This window comes from Bubalus kerabau, chromosome 1 (genome assembly GCF_029407905.1).
Source record: "Bubalus kerabau isolate K-KA32 ecotype Philippines breed swamp buffalo chromosome 1, PCC_UOA_SB_1v2, whole genome shotgun sequence".
Classification (NCBI taxonomy): Eukaryota; Metazoa; Chordata; class Mammalia; order Artiodactyla; family Bovidae; genus Bubalus; species Bubalus kerabau.
The window spans coordinates 72821095-72840766 of record NC_073624.1 but is presented as its reverse complement, the minus strand read 5'-3'; the positions used below and the strand labels follow the sequence as shown (position 1 = coordinate 72840766).

General features: G+C 41.6%; 1 protein-coding gene across 9 annotated transcripts in view; it reads right to left on the bottom strand.

Moving 5' to 3' along the window:
- SRGAP1 (SLIT-ROBO Rho GTPase activating protein 1) overlaps positions 1–19672 on the bottom strand; it is a 303623-nt gene that overhangs the window by 139276 nt on the left and 144675 nt on the right. For all 9 annotated transcript variants that reach the window (XM_055579472.1, XM_055579527.1, XM_055579520.1 and 6 more), the window contains 2 exons: positions 15331–15526; positions 5962–6124 (listed from right to left, as the gene is read on the bottom strand). In XM_055579472.1, the coding sequence (XP_055435447.1) occupies positions 5962–6124; positions 15331–15526 (359 nt within the window). The remainder of the gene's footprint in view (positions 1–5961; positions 6125–15330; positions 15527–19672) is intronic.

Below are 19672 nucleotides of genomic sequence, written 5' to 3'. Positions count from 1 at the left end.
ACCACAGTGTCCCAGTTCTCGGAAGTTTCTATCCTGCATTCTGTAACGTCTCAAATGACCACTGAAAGACACCAACAAAGTTACAGTAACTATGAACTATCTAAGACCCACAGACCAAGACAAGAAAACATATGAGCGAGCCAGGCTCTGCAAGTTATAGCTGAGTCTTTTGCTTCCTCATCCCTGAAATGTGACTTATAATCCCTGTTCTCTGGGCAACTGTGAGGGTGCATGAGTTAATGTGTGGAAAATGCAGGGCACAGAGTGAAAATTCAGTCAAGTGGTAGCTAGAGTACTTTATGTCATTACTATCGGTGAAGAAACAAAATAAATTATAGCAGTACACATATCTAGGCAAAGTAAGGATAAAAATGTTAATAACTTGAAAACAATCCATGGGGAAATGATAGGCTTCCTTGATGGCTCAGATGGTAAAGAATCCGCCTGCAATGCAGAAGACCTGGGTTTGATCCCTGGGTTGGGAGGATGCCCTGGAGAAGGAAATGGCAACCCACTCCAGTGTTCTTGCCTGGGAAATCCCACAGACACAGGAGCCTGATGGGCTACTGTCCATGGGATCACAGAATCAGACACGATTGAGTGGGTAACACTTTCACAGATAATTTAACATATTTGAATGCTACTTTTTAAAGTTTCTTGGCCACATGGCATGTGAGATCTTAGTTCCCCAACCAGGGATTGAACTCAGGCCCCCTGCACTGGGAGCACACAGTCTTAACCACTGGTTTAGTCGTCAAGTCGTGTCCAACTCTTGAGACCCCATGGACTGTAGCCCCCAGGCTCCTCTGTCCATGGGATTCTCCAGGCAAGAATACTGGAAAGGGTTGACATTTCCTTCTCCAGGGGATCTTCCCCACCCAGGGATTGAACTTGGGTCTCCTGCACTGCAGGCAGATTCTTTACTGACTGAGCTATGAGGGAAGCCCACTGGGTCACTTGGGAAGTCCTCAAATGCTACCTTTTTATGGGGCTCCCTTCTAAACTACACACTTCTATTAAACATTCTTAGTGTTGATAATGAAGATCATGTGATAAAGTGCATAAATAAAGTGATTACTGCATGTTAGCTGTGGTCTTTGCTATCACAATGGTGAATTGCTGACATTAATTACATTTTTATGTGTAGCATACAAACTGCACATTTTCTGGCTGCAGCACCAACCCAGATGCTGACTACTCTTCAGTCATGAGTAATGGAAAGAAGGCAGCAGAATCTCATCCTTCCAGGAGGCAGGGCTGGAGCACAGGGCGGGAGGCATCTCACCACCCCTTGTTCTTCAGGAAAGAAGTGAGGACTGGTCAGGCTTCAGGGCAACTGATGCCCAGCACCACAACCAACTAACCCCTCCCCTCAACCAACCGCTCCAGGGTCTGAATGCTGCAACAAAAGTTTCTATTTGGCACAACTAAGATTCAAGACCTGACGCAGCCAAATAAACAAATATGCGGGGGAAAAAAAAGACTGCCCAAGTGAAATAGCAGTTGGGGACTTGAGAGGCACAGAGGTGCTCTCCAACACAGGTATTCACTGGGTTATCCCTAACTTCCCATTAACTGTTGAAATGCAAGGACCAAAATTTTAATTAGCTACAAGAAAGCATACTGGAGCATTTCTCAGTCTGCTTAGAAATACGTTTTGGAACTTGATAAAAAGTGATACACGAATAACATGTGATGATCTGGGTGGTCATCACAGTTGTGTTACATAGTCTCTTTAAAATGAGGACATATTTAAGATAATGTCTGGTGTAAGCTCATATTACATAATTATTGTAGGTGTAGGGAATAAGTGTTTAAAATAAAGATAATAACAAAGATAACAGCTAAAAACTAGTTAGACTGTATTAGTATTAAATTCAGACACTCGGGTAAGTAGCTTTCCATGCACAAGTCATGAATTTTCCATACAAGTATCTGAAATAAGTGACTATATGTACTTTACAGACTTATAAACTGAGATTTAAGAGGTTTACCAACACTTCCAGGTCCACATAGATAACAAGAGAGATAAAATCAACAATCATACCCAAAATATCTGATGTTAGAGCCTTAGAAATGAATCAGTATGTTATTCTGATCAACAATACAGCTGTGTAAGAGGCTGCATCTGTCAAGCACTTATCTGGATCTTCACATAGATGTGGGGTTATTTTTGAAAAATGAGGAAGTCGCAAAATCCCCTGAAAGAAGAACAAGCATTATGCTAAGGACTTCACAGAAGTTCTAAAGGTTATTTCAGACTGGTTCTGATCACTTCCTTCTATTTTGACAAAAAAGTATGCTTCTGGAACCACAGTAATAGAAGAGCTGGAGAAGGAGATGGCTTGGCAATTTTAAAAAAGCAGAAAATACTAGTCTTGGTTTTTAACCTAAAGGGATATGAAGTTCTCCAGACTTGACAGATACGGGTCTTGGCTTCCTACCTTCCTACATTTGCAGATGACAAATGTGTCCTAGTGGGCTGATCTGGCTCCTCAAGACTTTCAAGTCTCTCGCTCTCTTGTTCTTAATTTTTTCAGCAACAATATACATGGAACGGTGAGGTATGTCATCTGCTGGGTTTGCTTGAGCTAGAGTTTGATACCTGTCATTGTAATGACGGTTAACTTTCCAGGTGATCGGCAATAGAGGTGAGAACACTGTTCACTCTACTAAATGCTGAAGCAACCAGGAGTCTTCTATAAATAAGCAGCTTCTAAGGAGATGAGTCCCAGAAAATCTGGATAAGAAGACGACTTCTAGGCAGCAAACAGGCAGGCATTGTGTGTGTGTGTGTTTACCGTACATTCCTCAGGCCCTCTCTCAAGAGCGATATTTCCCCAGCTACTGGGAATATTGGCTGCTGGCTGATGAAACTCACAGCTGATCTCGCTCTTGGAATCTCTGTTGGGAATTACCCTCTAGCAGTGGGAGCTGCCTCACCCGCAAGATTACTTAGCCCCTCCCTAAGGGCAGCTCAGATGTAATGTCTGCAAAACAAACATAAGGCCTCCTTGGTGACAAACTCCAAAGGGCCATCCCAACCTCTGAGCACCCATTGGCTCACCTTCCCCTTCTGCCAGTCCCCAGCCCTCCCCACTCCTGGAGATAGAGGAGTATACTTTCTCGAATCATCTCCCAAGATCACAAAAGCACAAAAGTTGGGATTCAAGTCCAAATCCATTTGACTCTCAGCTCTAAGTTTTCATCAACTTTAAGAAGCCCTTGACTTTGATTTACAGAACACAAATCCTTATAGCTTAGCAAGACATGCAAAGTGGAGCTAGTGGTCAAGAACGCACCTGCCAATATGAAAGATGTAAGAGACCTGGATTCAATCCCTGGGTCAGGAAGAACCCCTGGGGGAGGGCAGGGCAACCCACTTCAGTATTCTTGCCTGGAGAAACCATGGACAGGAGCCTCGCGGGCTATGGTCCATAGAGTCACAAAGAGTCGGATGCAACAGAAGTGACTTAGCACGCACACATGTCCTTTCTAGCCTCACACTCCATCACTCACTCCCATACAATCTCTCACCAAACTCACACCAAACTCTTTCCTCTTCCTGAACACGTCATGCTTCTCCTTTCCCTGGAACAGTTCACTGTCCTCATCTGCTTGATGACCATCTCCTTCTCCCACTGGTTTGTCTATAGGTGTTTCCTCCACTGTGAAGAATTTCATGGCCCCTCAGGAAGGTTAGGGATTCCCAGGTGGCTCAGTGGTAAAGAGTCCTCGTGCAATCCTGGAGATGCAAGAGACGTGGGTTTGACCCCTACGTTGGGAAGATCCCCTGGAGAAGGGAATGGCAACCCACTTCGGTATTCCTGCCTGGAGAATTCCATGGACAGAGGAGCCCGGCCGGCTATTTTCCATAGGGTCACAAATAGTAGGATACAATAGAGCAAGCGCGTGCATACGCATACACACACATACACACACAGAGTGTAAAGCAGAGGAGCCTTGGGATTCAAGTCCAAATCCATTTAACTCTCAGCTCTAAGTTTCCATCAACTTTAAGAAGCCCTTGACTTTGATTTACAAAACACAAATCCTTATAGCTTAGCAAATAGTAGGATATATTCCATGGGGCCGCAAATAGTAGGATACAACCGAGCACCTGCATGCGCGCGCGCATGCACGCACGCACGCACACACACACACACACACACACACACACACACAGAGTAAGGTTAAGATCTCCATCCCTCAAGTTTCTAGAGCAGGTTGTATGTTCCCTAATCGTAGTGACTGTTAACTTTTTTAAGTGATTCTGTGCAGGCAGGAATGTCTTTTAACTCTGCTTCCCAGCCTGGCATTTAAAGATGCTTTGTTGAATGGATGAATAAATGAACTCAGCTGAGTTGCTGGTCCCGGAGGCCCGGACTGAAAGGTTGGCAGCATCCCTGTGACTTGGAAGCATTATATATATAGCATCATACAAATTTGGATAAACTACAACCTCCTTGAGCATGAGGACTAGGTTTTCTTTATTGAAGTAGCCTTTCCAAGACCTCACACCATCTCCCACTCATAGATGATAAGATCCCAAAAGCCCACTGAACCAAATGAAGACTTAACAGAAAGGACTGACATCCGAGAAAATTACTTCACTTTCCTAGGTCAGTCTAAACTATTAAGATACACAAGATATTTCTCTGTTTTCTTAATATGCTCTTATTTCCAAATTTTAAAAAAATTTCTCCTTTGTTTGAAACATGCTTCCCTCTATTTAACAGAGCAAAAGACAACTTCAAGTTTGCTAAATTCCAGTTCTAGGTCGGGAATCAAATCTAATGTGGAGATATCAAACATGACTAAGAAGTTTCCCAGCTGGCCTGCACAGCGCCATATCGTTGTCCCTTTGAGACATAAATATACTTTTAATCTACAAGGGGCTTTCCCCCCGACTTTCTGAAACTAAGACTTACTGACTAGAGGTACAGATATTAGTACAGACACCAAACACCCCAAGTATGACGCTTAAGATGTGGGGGAGAACCACTGTCCTATAAACATAAAAACTGAAAGCCAGTTTTATTGGGCAAGTAGCTGCCTTCTCTACACAGGAAATGGTCCAATTTTGTTACTGCTGTCAACAAAGATGTCCAAACAACAACAAACTGCTGAGAGTTGGCTGAGACGGGTAACAATGATAAGAAGTCTTAAAAACCCGGCTCCTTTTTTTCTAAGTGGATTTGGGACAGAGGAACCTCTCTGGCATGTAAGGGACTGAATTTCCTTGCCCCGTGGGATTTCTTTTCTTGTCAGTCTCTCACAGCCTCCATTGCTAGTCTGGTGGGAATGAGAAAAACCGTGATAACATTTTCCCAAGAGAGCACCACATCTGGTTATCTTCTTCACAAGTCTTGATCATGTGTGAGCCTAAAACACAGTTCTTAAGGCTTTTCCTCTCTGGTCTGTTTTTTTTAATAACCTCAGGAAGTCTATTTCTAAGGATAGAGGTGCAATTTGCAAGTACACCTCATTTTGAAATCCTGCTCATATCATTCAGGTCACAGATTCGGTGCTCTACAACTCTACGAGTGTGCCTGCTCAACTTTTTATTCTGTGTCTTTAAGATATCTGGTGTGTGTGTGTGTGTGTGTGTGTGTTAGTTGCTCAGTCATGTCTGACCCTTCGCGACCCCATGGACTATAGCCCTCCAGGCTCCTCTATCCATGGACTTCTCCAGGCAAGAATACTGGAGTGGGTTGCCATGCCCTCCTCCTCCAGGGGATCTTCCCAATCCAAGGATCGAAGCCAGGTCTTCCGCACTGCAGGCAGATTCTTTACCGTCTGAGCCACCAGGGAAGCCCAAAACATGTTCACTTATTTATTTTTTAAACCTAATCTTTATTAAATACCACTAAGTATTTAAGGCACCAGATCCTTCCCAGTCTTGGTTACAGGCTCAGTGGGTATAGGGAAGCAATCTCTGGTGGGACAGATGGACGATACCTTTTTAAACATCCTGGTGGAATCCTCACTTATCTGCATGAACCGCATAATCACGTTGTTCAGATAGATGTCACTCAAGGTGGCGTGGTCTTTGCTTTCTCGCCTTACTTGGTTCAGGAGCAAATACCAGCAGTTCACTGGAGACAGTAAGTTCTGGTCTTTCCTAAGAAGTGAAGAAAACAGAATTAGCATCAAGTTCAAAGCTGATCCAAACAGCTGAGGGACGTCACCGAGGCAAAACCAGGAGCCGCAACACATGGTCGGCTCTTGTTCCTTCTCCTCTGGGCATAGCTCTTAGCAAGACACTCAACAGCACTGGGATTGGAAAAAAATACTTGGACCAAGAACACCAGTCAAAAGCTACAATCCTGCAAGGGCACAGAACCTGCACACACACACACTACTCAGGCAGGCCTTCAGCTTTAATCACCTCATTGAAGAAAGCAGTTTATGTTTACATAAAAATCTATTGACTACTACCTCACAGACAGACTGTGGTTTGCCACTGAACACAAAGCCTGCTTTGAATGTCCAGTATGCTGCGGGAAGAGATTTGGCTAGGTATACTTTCCATGGGACATAAATGTGAGGATTTACTAATCCCCTGATACTTAACCTCCAGCCTCCCAAAAAATGTTCCTGGGAAGCAGAACTTTATAGCATTGTCTCAAGACTCATGAATAGAACCAAGAGGTTCACTGGCTTATGACCTGTCACATGTCCTTTTTAAGCTCACTGAGCTATTTCCTTGTTTTATTCTAGATAATAAAGTGAAAAGTGACTATAAACCACAAAAGGCAACTTGCAAAAAATCTTACCAAAAAACTCCAAAGAAAAGCAATGACTAATTAGAGACATTACTGTTTTAAAAATATATATGATATTTTTTGCTTTTTACTTAAAAAATCTAACTATTGGAATTTCCCTGACTGTCCAGTGGTTAAGACTCTGCATTTCCAAAGCAGGGATTGTGGGTTTGATCCCAGGTTAGGGAACTAAGATCCTACATGACATGTGGCATGGCCAAAATTTTTTTAAAAATTATATTAAAAAAATAATAAAAAAACTAACTCTAAAATGGCAAAATGGCACAGAATGTTTTTATCCTAACTTAGAGACACTAGTGCAATTTTCTAAGACATGTTATCCTCCTACTAGTCATGATGATTTATGATTCTGAATATTAACTAAATTAGAAAACAAACGATTAAATCAGGTCTTTCAGTCCTTAAGTCCCTCAGGGTCAGGATTTAAGAGTGCATCAAGTCATGGACGGAGGAGCCTGGTGGGCTGCAGTCCATGGGGTCTCGAAGAGTCAGACACGACTGAGCGACTTCACTTTCCCTTTTCACTTTCATGCATTGGAGAAGGAAACGGCAACCCACTCCAGTGTTCTTGCCTGGAGAATCCCAGGGACGGGGGAGCCTGATGGGCTGCCATCTATGGGGTCGCACAGAGTTGGACTCGACTGAAGCGACTTAGCAGCAGCAGCAAGTCAAAACGCTCTTCAGAAGAAAGGAAGCAGGAATGGGTATAAGGGTAAAAACCCCTGATCTAGGGTCCTAGCACTTATAACCATGAGACAAGACTTCCATTCTCCTAGCTGGTGTAATAAGAATTACACCCCAACCCAGAGAACCTTCTTTTCCTTTCAAAGCCATTGGGCATGGGGCAGTGGTTCCATGGCAGAATACTGAATTCTTTGTACTCACATTCTCTACCACCCAGCCCAAAACGTAAATGCTACCTTACATTAACTTACCTATATAATCTTTATGCTGAAGTAAACCATACATTCTTTGAGAATGTGGCATACTTTTTTTGTATTCTCACGGCCCTGCCCATGTTCAGCATTAAATATATGTTTTTTCATTCACTGAATAAACATTTTTTATTGTCCTAATAGTAAGTAATAACAGTATTGACAATAACAATAATAACAGAGACGGCCAAGTTATCATTTACTGAGCACCTACTGAGTACACAGGTCAAGTTCATGGAATATGAATCCATACCATCTCCACTCAAATTCCAAAATCATTACGTACTAGCTAGGAGATCTTGGCCAAGTTATTTAAACTTCCCTGTGCCTCTGTTGCTTCATTTATAAGATGGGTAAAGTAGCAGTACTGATTTTATAAGATTATGAGGATTTTTGAGTTAATATATATATATTTTAATATTTACTAGAATGCCTTAGATTCATAGCAAGTGTTATATAAAGCTGGGATCTTCCTGATGGCTCAGATGGTAAAGAATCTGCCTGCAGTGCAGGAGACCTGAGTTTGATCCCTGCATAGGGAAGATACCCTAGAGAAGGGAATGGCTACCCACTCCAGTATTCTTGCCTGGAGAATTCCATGGACAGAGGAGCCTCATGGGCTATAGTCCATGGGGTCGCAAAGAGTCGAACACAACTGAGCAACGAACACTACACTATATAAAGTTGGTGATTTTTATCTAGCAGTTGGTCTAAAACCTACACATATCAACTACTTAATTCCATAATTTAAGGCAGAGATATTTAGATAGATCCCCTCTATCAATGATGGAACTTAAGCTTTAGCAAGGCACAATGATTTGTTCTAGAACAAAACTAGTATCGGAGAAAGTCTTTGAGTCCAGGGAGGCTGATCCAAGCCTTGGTATTTCCACCATGCAGCGGTCAATTCAGGCCAAGGATTATCCTACAGGACAAGCATCCCAAAACTGAGGCCTAGCTTAAGTGACTGGTCAAGTAACAGTGCCAAAGACGTAACATTTTTGTCGTGAGGAGAAGGAATACTGAACGTGTACCCGATGTCAGCTCTCAGTTGCATCAAGGATTTGTCATGTTTCTCATTTGATGGTCACAAAATCTCATTTTACAAGTTAGGAAACCAAGGCTCAGAAATACTGACTCTACTGACCAAGGTCACACAGCAGAGCTAGTATTCAAGCCAGGTCTGTTTGACTCTTTCTTAAAGCTTGTCTTTGGTTTTTGTCCCCCAAACCTGGCTTGCCCTTTCTGTAGACATATCATCTTATCTGCAGTCCCTTAGTCAATAATAAACTTAAGGAAAATTCCAAGCTACATACCTTTTTAAGAAAACTAGTGGACCAGCCAGGAGAAAGAAAAAGCGGCAGCTGCTGCACTCAGGGATCAGACTGAAGTGCATGCGCCCCTGGGTGTTTCCAGTTCACAAGTGATTCCCAAGTACAGAACACACAAGGAGACACTCAAAAATATTTACTGTATAAACCAATGGGCTGTCTTCTTATTTGCAATTACTTTTAAAAAGGGACAGTTTCTATAAATGCAGATCAAGCACTGGCTCCAGTCTCTGTCAAGCACATTTGACATCTGCTCACCCTGGGAACCATCACCAAAATTTATTTCTATGCTGGACCAACACTACAGGTTCAAGTGTGCCCAAAATAAAAACTAAAAAAGGTATTCTGCAAAAGAACCCCTACTTTCTTTTTTTCTGCAAAAGTTCCTACTTTTTTATTTTCTTATGATGAGAAGAGTTAAAAAAGTTTTTTTATGGACATAGAGTTGATGTGCAATATTATGTAAGTTACAGGTATACACTTACAATATTATGTAAGTTACAGGTGTACATTAGTGCTTCACAATTTTTAAAGGTTATACTCCATTTATCAGATCAGATCAGTCGCTCAGTTGTGTCCAACTCTTCGCGACCCCATGAATTGCAGCCCTCCAGGCCTCCCTGTCCATCACCAACTCCTGGAGTTCAATCAGACTCACGTCCATCAAGTCAGTGATGCCATCCGTCCATCTCATCCTCTGTCATCCCCTTCTCCTCCTGCCCCCAATCCCTCCCAGCATCAGAGTCTTTTCCAATGAGTCAACTCTTCACATGAGGTGGCCAAAGTACTGGAGTTTCAGCTTTAGCATCATTCCTTCCAAAGAAATCCCAGGGCTCATCTCCTTCAGAATGGACTGGTTGGATCTCCTTGCAGTCCAAGGGACTCTCAGGAATCTTCTCCAACACCACAGTTCAGAAGCATCAACTCTTCAGCGCTCAGCCTTCTTCATAGTCCAACTCTCACATCCATACATGACCACAGGAAAAACCATAGCCTTGACTAGACGGACCTTTGTTGGCAAAGTAATGTCTCTGCTTTTCAATATGCTATCTAGGTTGGTCATAACTTTCCTTCCAAGGAGGAAGCGTCTTTTAATTTCATGGCTGCAATCACCATCTGTAGTGATTTTGGAGTCCAGAAAAATAAAGTCTGACACTGTTTCCACTGTTTCCCCATCTATTTCCCATGAAGTGATGGGACCAGATGCCATGATCTTCGTTTTCTGAATGTTGAGCTTTAAGCCAACTTTTTCACTCTCCACTTTCACTGTCATCAAGAGGCTTTTGAGTTCCTCTTCACTTTCTGCCATAAGGGTGGTGTCATCTGCCTATCTGAGGTTATTGATATTTCTCCGTGCAATCTTGATTCCAGCTTGTGTTTCTTCCAGTCCAGCGTTTCTCATGATGTACTCTGCATATAAGTTAAATAAACAGGGTGACAATATACAGCCTTGACGAACTCCTTTTCCTACTTGGAACCAGTCTGTTGTTCCATGTCCAGTTCTAACTGTTGCTTCCTGACCTGCATACAAATTTCTCAAGAGGCAGGTCAGGTGGTCTGGTATTCCCATCTCTTGAAGAAATTTTCCACTGTTTCTTGTGATCCACACAGTCAAAGGCTTTGGCATAGTCCATAAAGCAGAAATAGATGCTTTTCTGGAACTCTCTTGCTTTTTCCATGATCCAGCAGATGTTGGCAATTTGATCTCTGGTTCTTCTGCCTTTTCTAAAACCAGCTTGAACATCAGGAAGTTCACGGTTCACATATTGCTGAAGCCTGGCTTGGAGAATTTTGAGCATTACTTTACTAGCATGTGAGATGAGTGCAATTGTGCGGTAGTTTGAGCATTCTTTGGCATTGCCTTTCTTAGGGATTGGAATGAAAACTGACCTTTTCCAGTCCTGTGGCCACTGCTGAGTTTTCCAAATTTGCTGGCATATTGAGTGCAGCACTTCTACGGCATCATCTTTCAGGATTTGGATTAGCTCAACTGGAATTCCATCACCTCCACTAGCTTTGTTCGTAGTGATGCTTTCTAAGGCCCACTTGACTTCACATTCCAGCATGTCTGGCTCTAGGTCAGTGATCACACCATCGTGATTATCTGGGTCGTGAAGATCTTTTTTGTACAGTTCTTCTGTGTATTCTTGCCATCTCTTCTTAATATCTTCTGGTTCTGTTAGGTCCATTTATAGTTACTATACTATATTTATACTTATATAAATATAGTATAAATATAATATATAGTAAATATATATATTTATAGTAATATAAATATTACTATATTTATATTTATAGTAATATAAATATATATTTATAGTAAATATAAAAATATATAGTAAGTATAAATATATAGTATAAATATATAAATATAAATATTATATATAGTATAAATATATATAAATTTATAGTTACTATAAAATATTGGCTATATTCCATGTTATACAATGTATCTTTATAACTTTTAAAATACATAACAGTTCGTACCTCTTCATCTCCTGTCCTCATGTTGTCCCTCTCTCCACTGGTAACCACTAATTAGTTCTCTATATATGTGAGTCTGCTTCTTCCTTATTACATTCACTAATTTGTGGTGTTTTTTAGATTCCACATATAAGTGATATCATACAGTATTTGTCAGTATTTATCATACAGCATCTGTCTGACTTATTTCACTTAGCATAATACCCTCTAAGTCCATCCATGTTGCTGCAAATGGAAACATTTCATTCTTTTTTTATGACTGAGTAGTGTCCCATTGTGAGTCTATATCACAGCTTCTATATCCATTCATGGACACTTAGGTTGTTTCCATTCCTTGGCAGTTGTAAATAATTGGGATGCATGTATCTTTTCAAATTACTGTTTTGTTTTTTTGGATATATACCCAAGAGAACAATTGCCAAAGAAGACACACAGATGGCCAACAGGCATGTGAAAAGATGCTCAACAGCATTCAGTTCAGTTCAGTCGCTCAGTCGTGTCCGACTCTCTGCGACCCCATGAACTGCAGCACGCCAGGCCTCACTGTCCATCACCAACTCCTGGAGTTCACCCAAACTCATGTCCATCGAGTTGGTGATGCCATCCAGCCATCTCATCCTCTGTCATCCCCTCCTCCTCCAGCCCCCAATCCCTCCCAGCATCAGAGTCTTTTCCAATGAGTCAACCCTTCGCATGAGGTGGCCAAAGTACTGGAGTTTCAGCTTTAGCATCATTCCTTCCAAAGAAGACCCAGAACTGATCTCCTTTAGAATGGACTGGCTGGATCTCCTTGAGGAAATGCAAATCAAAACTGCAATGAGATATATCACCTCACGCTTACCATGATGGCCATCATCAAAAAGAACACAAACAGCAAATATTAGAATGGATGTGGAGAAGAGGGAACCCTCCCACACTGTCAGTGGGAATATAAATTGGTGTAGCCACTGTGAAAAACAGTATGGAGGGTTTTTTGTTTTTGTTTTTTTTTTTTTAAAAAACTATCCTACTTTTTATGTAGGAGCCAAGGCCACAGAAAGGTATAAAATAAAACTGCAAAGTCAATGGTGAAGACTGATATGTGCTTTTCTGCAACCTCCTACCATTTGGAGCCCAGGAGCATTTGGGCTTCCTTATTGTCCCGTGTGTGTGTCGGGGTGGTGGGGGTGGTGGGGTGTGTGGAGGCGGGTGTGAGTGATTTTCTTTTAAAAAAAATTTTTTTTCTTGAGGTATAGCCAATTAACAATGTTGTGACAGTTTCAGGTGAACAGCAAAGGGACTCAGCCATAGAAATACATGTATCCATTCCCCCTCAAACTCCCCTCCCATCCAGACTGCCATATAAAATTGGGCAGAGTTCCCTGTGCTCTACAATAGGTCCTTACTACTGGTTATCCATTTTAAGTGTAACAGTGTGTACACGTCCATCCCAGACTCCCTAACTATCCGTTCGCCTCATCCGTGTGATGCTCTGCTCTACTGTTTCACAGAGGCAGCGGTTCTGCTGCCCCTGACTTTGGGCTGGGATGCTGTGCTATAGGATGGTGATGAGCAAGTCCTCACATCCAGCTCCCTACCCTGCACAGGCCTCCTCTTCTGTCCCCACGTGAGATACAATCACCACTCAAGTTTTCAGTTCCCTTTTCCTTTCTAGGCCACTGGAAATTTCCCCTACTTTCCTGTGAGTTCAGTTATAGATTTACAATGATGTCTATTATATTTTTGTCAGCATTTCCAGGAGTTTTGTAGCAGAAATATTTCTCATATTATCTAGTTCTTGAAAGAATGGGTTGCCTTTTTAACATCTCCTAAACGATTCTATTTCTACCTGCTATGTGGCTAATTCATGCCATCACGATGAAGGCCTTCTGCCTGGTCTCCCTCCAGACACTGCCCATGTCCTCCTCCAGCCCACAATCCTGTCTACAGTTTTCATTTCAAGATGCAGGTCTGAGCTGGTCATCCTTCAACTTAAAAGCCTCTACAAAGGCTTCTCAAGCCCCGAGGATAAAGTCCAGACTTCCTGGTATGGTCTACAGGCCTCTGTGATCAGGCACAACGCACATGGGGAGCCACAGAGCTCACGACCTCATTACTCACTCCCACTGGATCACCTCCTGCTCTGCAAAGCCGCCCTGCTCCCCTTCCCTCTGGCCCCTTCTGCACGATGTTCCCTTTGCTTGAATGTCCTGCTCTGGGCCCTCACCTGGCTAACAAGTTCTTCAGGTCTTCACTTATGTATTTCTTCCAGGACCTTACCTGGACCTTCCTGACCCCACCTCCACTACAAAATGGATTTCCATCAGGTCTCCCTGGTAGCTTGCACTGACATCTTTCAGACCACCCGTATACTCTATTGAAGTTGCTTGCCTACTTGTCTCCCAGATTTAAATTCTAAAGTAAATCTCATTATCGAAAAACTTGCATGTATTTTGTTTAAACAAATGAAGTACAGCTGACCCCTGAACAACTAGGGTTCGAACTGTGCAGGTCTACTTACACGCAGATTTTTTTCAATAAATGTAATAGCTGTATTTTCATTTTACATATCTTTAAATTAACTAGGTACAGAGAATAGTTTCTCTTCAATTAGAGATCACAATATGTAGAACTTGGGTCTGAGCCCTGATTCTATTCACGACTGTTCAGCTTCCTGCCTTTGGGCGAGTCATTTACCAATTCCTTTGTTTTTGAGGCAGAGATAACAGTAAACCGACTCGCAGGGGGTTGGCAACCTAACCCTTGTGGTTGTTCAAGGGTCAACTGTCAGTTAATTAAGCTAGATCATAAGCATTTTATCAAAGGCCCTTGTTTTAAGTCAGTCTCTACTGCAACAACCACAAATACTACTGGGGCGGAGTATGGGAATGCAAATTTAAGCAACCCTCATTGATTATTTTCATGTAAGATCGCTACAAAAATCCTGAGCTCTCTGTATGAAAAATTAGCTATTTAAAATTTGCCTATCCAAATATCTATCTGCCAGTTTTAGAGTGAAGTTAGGAAAAGAAAAACAAATGTCATACATTAACACATATATGTGGAATCTAGAAAAATGCTGCAGATGAACTTATTCTCAAAGCAGAATTAGAGTCACAGATGTAGAGAACAAACATATCGATACCAAGGGGGAAGAGGGTGTGGGATGGATTGGGAGACTGGGATTGGCATATATACACTATTGATACTATGTATAAAATAGATATCCAACAAGAACCTACTATATAGCACAGGGAACTCGACTCAGTGCTCTCTGGTGACCTAAATGGGAAGGAAATTCAAAGAAGAGGGGATATATATATATGGGTGGCTGATTTATTTTACTGTATAGAAGAAACTATCACAATATTGTAAAGCATCTATACTTCAATTAGAAAAAAATTGGCTTGAATCACAAAAACAAAACCAAATTTCTACTTGTGTTAGACATCAACTCCTAGTGTATTTATCAGAAACATGTCAAGAGAATACTATTAGTTTAATATGTAATACATTTATGCTCATAAATTATAAATGCAAAAGGTTGTTTTTATTTATGGGGATATATCAATCAACAATGTTTCAGACAAAAAAATGGAAAATTCTAAAACCAATAAAGGGCTTCCCTTGTGGTTCAGCTGGTAAAGAATCTACCTGCAGTCCAGGAGACATGGGTTCAATCCCTGAGTTGGGAAGATCCCCTGGAGAAGGGAAAGGCTACCCACTCCAGTATTCTGGCCTAGAGAATTCCATGATTGTACAGAAGACAGGATATTCTCTTGGAAAGATGAATTTGAGTCAAGCCTCTCTTACTTGTACTGTTGATGATCCTTAGTGCTTCTTGTTTTGGCCATGAATCTTTCTGCTAACTTTTCTAAGTTCCGAGAATAATCCGTTTCAATTTCGGCTTTTTTCCTGAAGAAATCTTGCAGGTCCTGCAGAAGCTGAACTCTCATCTCTGTCTGCTGCTCCAGGCATTTCTGTTGTTCTACCAGTTGAGCTCGAATTTCTAAGAAGAGAAGAAGAGAACCCATTTGATGATTTCATGAAAATAACTGAAGTGTTCTGGTATGTGCAAGATAAAAATACTGAATCCTATCATACATTTAGCTTTGCACTGGACCTTTACGAGGCTGCTGTGTTCAGGCTGGGTCTTTAAATAAAGATATATGCTTACGAATCTATGGTTGCCAGGGGGGAAAGATCAGGGGAAGGGATAGGGAGTTTGTGATGGATATGTACACACAGCTATATTTAAAATGGATAACTAACAAGGACCTACTAGAGAGCACATGGAACTCTGCTCAATGTTATGTGGCAGCCTGAATGGGAGGGGAGTTGGAGGATGGTTATACGTACATGATTGGTTGAGTCCCTTTGCCGTTCGCCTTAAAATATCATAACACTGTTGATCGGCTAAGTGCTTAGTCGCTCAGCCATGTCTGACTCTTTGCAACCCTAGGGACTGTAGCCTGCCAGGCTCCTCTGTCCATGGAATTTCCCAGGCAAGAATACTGGAGTGGGCTGTCATGCCCTCCTCCAGGAGATCTTCCCAACACTGGGATTGAACCCAGGGCTCCTGCATTGCAGGCGGATTCTTTACAGTCTGAGTCACTGGGGAAGCCCGTTAATCGTCTATATCCCAATACAAAATAAAAAAATTTAAAAAAAAAGAGAGATATCTGCTGACCCTTTAAAAGAATGAACTAAGCCTCAGGAAAGAATGTAATAAATTAGATTAGAAACATGGATTACATTTGCAACACCACAAACATGCAGGGAGTCATGAGGGGGGGAAAAATTAAAGGCTTTCAGATAACAATTTGTAACATATGACATCTTTGGGTAGCTGAGGACACTGTAGTTTTTTAAACAGCGTTTCACCTCAACTATCTTTTTTGAGTTTGAATGGCAGAGAAGTGAGCACCATTTCTTCCAGAATTCTGAACCTTCTCAACTTCTTTGCCAGCTGGCACATACAAACACTGACATCTGGTAATTTTTATTTAGTGCATAAATTTCTAGTTTGTAAAACACATAGCTGTAGGGTTTATAGGAATGCCACGCCTAAAAATAATTTCTTTCTATATCCAAATAATCCACTCATTATGGGGTAATCCCTGGATTCTGCTTTATTATTTTGATCACAAGATCAAGAGCTCTTCAATTGGGCTTTTCACATTTTCCACATTGTCCCAACTAACTAAGCTTTATCACATATATAATCCTGAAAAGAATCCTTTGACAATTTTAACATATTAGGAACATGAACATTAGTCATGTAGTGATTTAGTAGAAACACAAAAGCAAAAATGTGTCATGCAAAACTATCTGCAAATGACTGTAACAATGAGCCATGTGTGTTTTGGAAAAGGAGATACAGTAACTAATAACTACTGACTTGTTTTCGTTCTGAGACTCAGGGCTAACCTCCAAAGACAAGAATATTCACACTGGAAAACTTCTTTATTTCATCTTTCCCAGTGTCAGTGCATATTCCCTAAAAGTGAGCGCTGAATCTAACTCAGTGGATTTAGTAGAAATCGTGTCCAAATAACACCTCCTCAATTGCATCCTATTCTTCAGTAACTGAGCTGACAATACATACCCACATAATGCATACCCATACCCTGATTACACATGGTCAATTACACACTGATCATGTGTAATCAGGGTCATTAACAGCAGGGCAATCCAGTTCTGAATGAGGAGTCAGGAAATTTACTCAACTTCATAATAGCTAATAATAATTGAATACTTTCTGTTCTACACTCTACTGAAGTAGGTACTAATATTATCCTCATTTTGCAAAGAAGAAATGAGGTTTAATGAGATAACATCCTTCATCTAGAGACTTCAGCTAGTAAGGAGCACCCTCAGGAGCTCTAACCCAGGTCTGTCCATCAGATTAATCTTGATAGAATGCTTCTGCCTGACTTTCATCCATGCAACATGTTTTAAGAGCGTATAGTGTGCCAGGCCGATATCCTGGCAAAGAAGATACAGCAACTATGATCCTGCTGCTGCTAAGTCACTTCAGTCGTGTCTGACTCTGTGCAACCCCATAGATGGCAGCCCACCAGGCTTCCCTGTCCGTGGGATTCTCCAGGCAAGAATACTGGAATGGGTTGCCATTTCCTTCTCCAATGCATGAAAGTGAAAAGTCAAAGTGAAGTCGCTCAGTCGTGTCCAACCCTCAGTGACCCCATGGACTGCAGCCTTCCAGGCTCCTCCATCCATGGGATTTTCCAGGCAAGAGTACTGGAGTGGGGTGCTATCCTGGCAAAAAAGATACAGTAACTATGAAACAAGCTCTCAGCTCTCAATCAGGTCATGTCCCAGCAGCCCGGTTTTGGAGGGGTCCCGGGAGAAGATAGGAAAGCATTTCTCAAGTGTCCTCTCTTGGTTTTTCCACTTGGAGACTGGGGGACCCTGTTACTCATCTCACAGAAGTGTGGTGAACACCAAAATGAAGACAGATTACAGGTTTTTAACTACCACAAACAGCAGCTGAATTTTAGTCAATCAAAGAAAAGTGTTTTTCAATACAGTATTATAATCAGCATGTCTGCTAAACTCTTTCCTCCACAAATACAGACCTAGTTTTATTTCATAAAGAAAAAAAATCAAGGGAGGGGTATTTCTCATTCAAGAATCCTAGCAAGTCTTTTATGATGAAGTAATTTTAGCTCATCTTGCTGTGCTAGCTGAAAAAAAAAAAATCAATCATCTTAAGCTGTCAACTAGTTCTGTTTTGTTTTTTAAAGCTGTCTTGGTGCCAAAAAAGAAATAAAAGTAGGTGAGAGTACGAATCTCACCAGAAGCACACAAAAATTACACGGGCTTCCTTCTTGGATCTCATTCTTAGATTTTTCTCTTGTTTGTTTCCTTCAGGGTTTAAAATCAAGAGTCAGGGAATTTTGAGAAGGACGATCGTATTTTAAACAGTTAAAATCCCAACCTCATTTTGCAGGGAGTAACTGTTACTTCACGTTATCTGTCATTTTCTGGTCAATATGGTACACTGGCAACATTTTCAATACCAAAAAACTGGAAGGACAGAAACTAGAGAAAAAGTACGTGCCAAAAATTAGAGAAGAAGACCATGACTGATTACTTTTAATTTAGAAAAGTTTGACAAATGAGGAAAAGGTCACAAGGGAAAAAAAATCATGATATAAGTACTAACATAAGAACTCTCCATTTAGGAAGGGAAAACCTTTGGATACCTCATATCACATCAGAGTTGTTAAGCAGCACAATTCAGCAGGTCACCTTCCTGCATATATGCTGTGCCTCTATTAACACAACTTTATCAGATTTGACTTCACTGAGTACAGCACCATATTTTAAAGATTTTTAAACAAATGAATGAAACAAATGCTGGTCATATTAATCTTAGTTCATTGATTAGAACAGATCAAAGAAGCCTGTGGAGCACTGGGCCCTGAAGTGAAGTATTAGTCGCTCAGTCGAGTCTGACTCTCTGCAACCCCATGGGCTGTAGCCTGCCAGGCTCCTCTGTTCGTGGAATTCTCCAGGCCAAGAATAGTGGAGTAGGTAGCCATTCCCTTCTCCAGGGCATCTTTCTGACCCAGGGGTCAAACCCTGCGTCTCCTGCGTTGCAGGCAGATTCTTTGCAGTCCAAGCTACCAGGGAAGCCCTATACTGTACCAATCCTGTGATAAGAGCACAAGTGGCTATTAGCTTTCTTGAATTAGTACTGACTGGATTTTTCCCCCTCAGGTCCAGGCCTCATGTTAATTTATTATAGTTGACCAGGCTTTTACTGAGCTCCTATTTTGTGTAAGGCAGGGTCCTAGGCTGGACCCTGGAATTACAAAAACGTGTTTGACGCAGCTTCTTTGGGTAGAGAAGGAAATCCTAAAATGAGAGTATCAAGATACCGTGCTCAGCGCTCATAATAAAGGAATGGAAAGAGGAGCTGACTCAGATGGTAAAAGAGCCTAGAAGATGTCACACCCTTAAGAATAAGAAGGTTTTAAGACAGACAGCTGTAACTACAGAGAATGGGAGAAAATGTTTGCAAATCATATACTTCATAAGAAAGGGCTTTCCTGGTGGCTCAGTTGGTAAAGAATCCACCTGCAATGCAGGAGACCCAAATTTGATCCTTGGGTCAGGAAGACCCCCT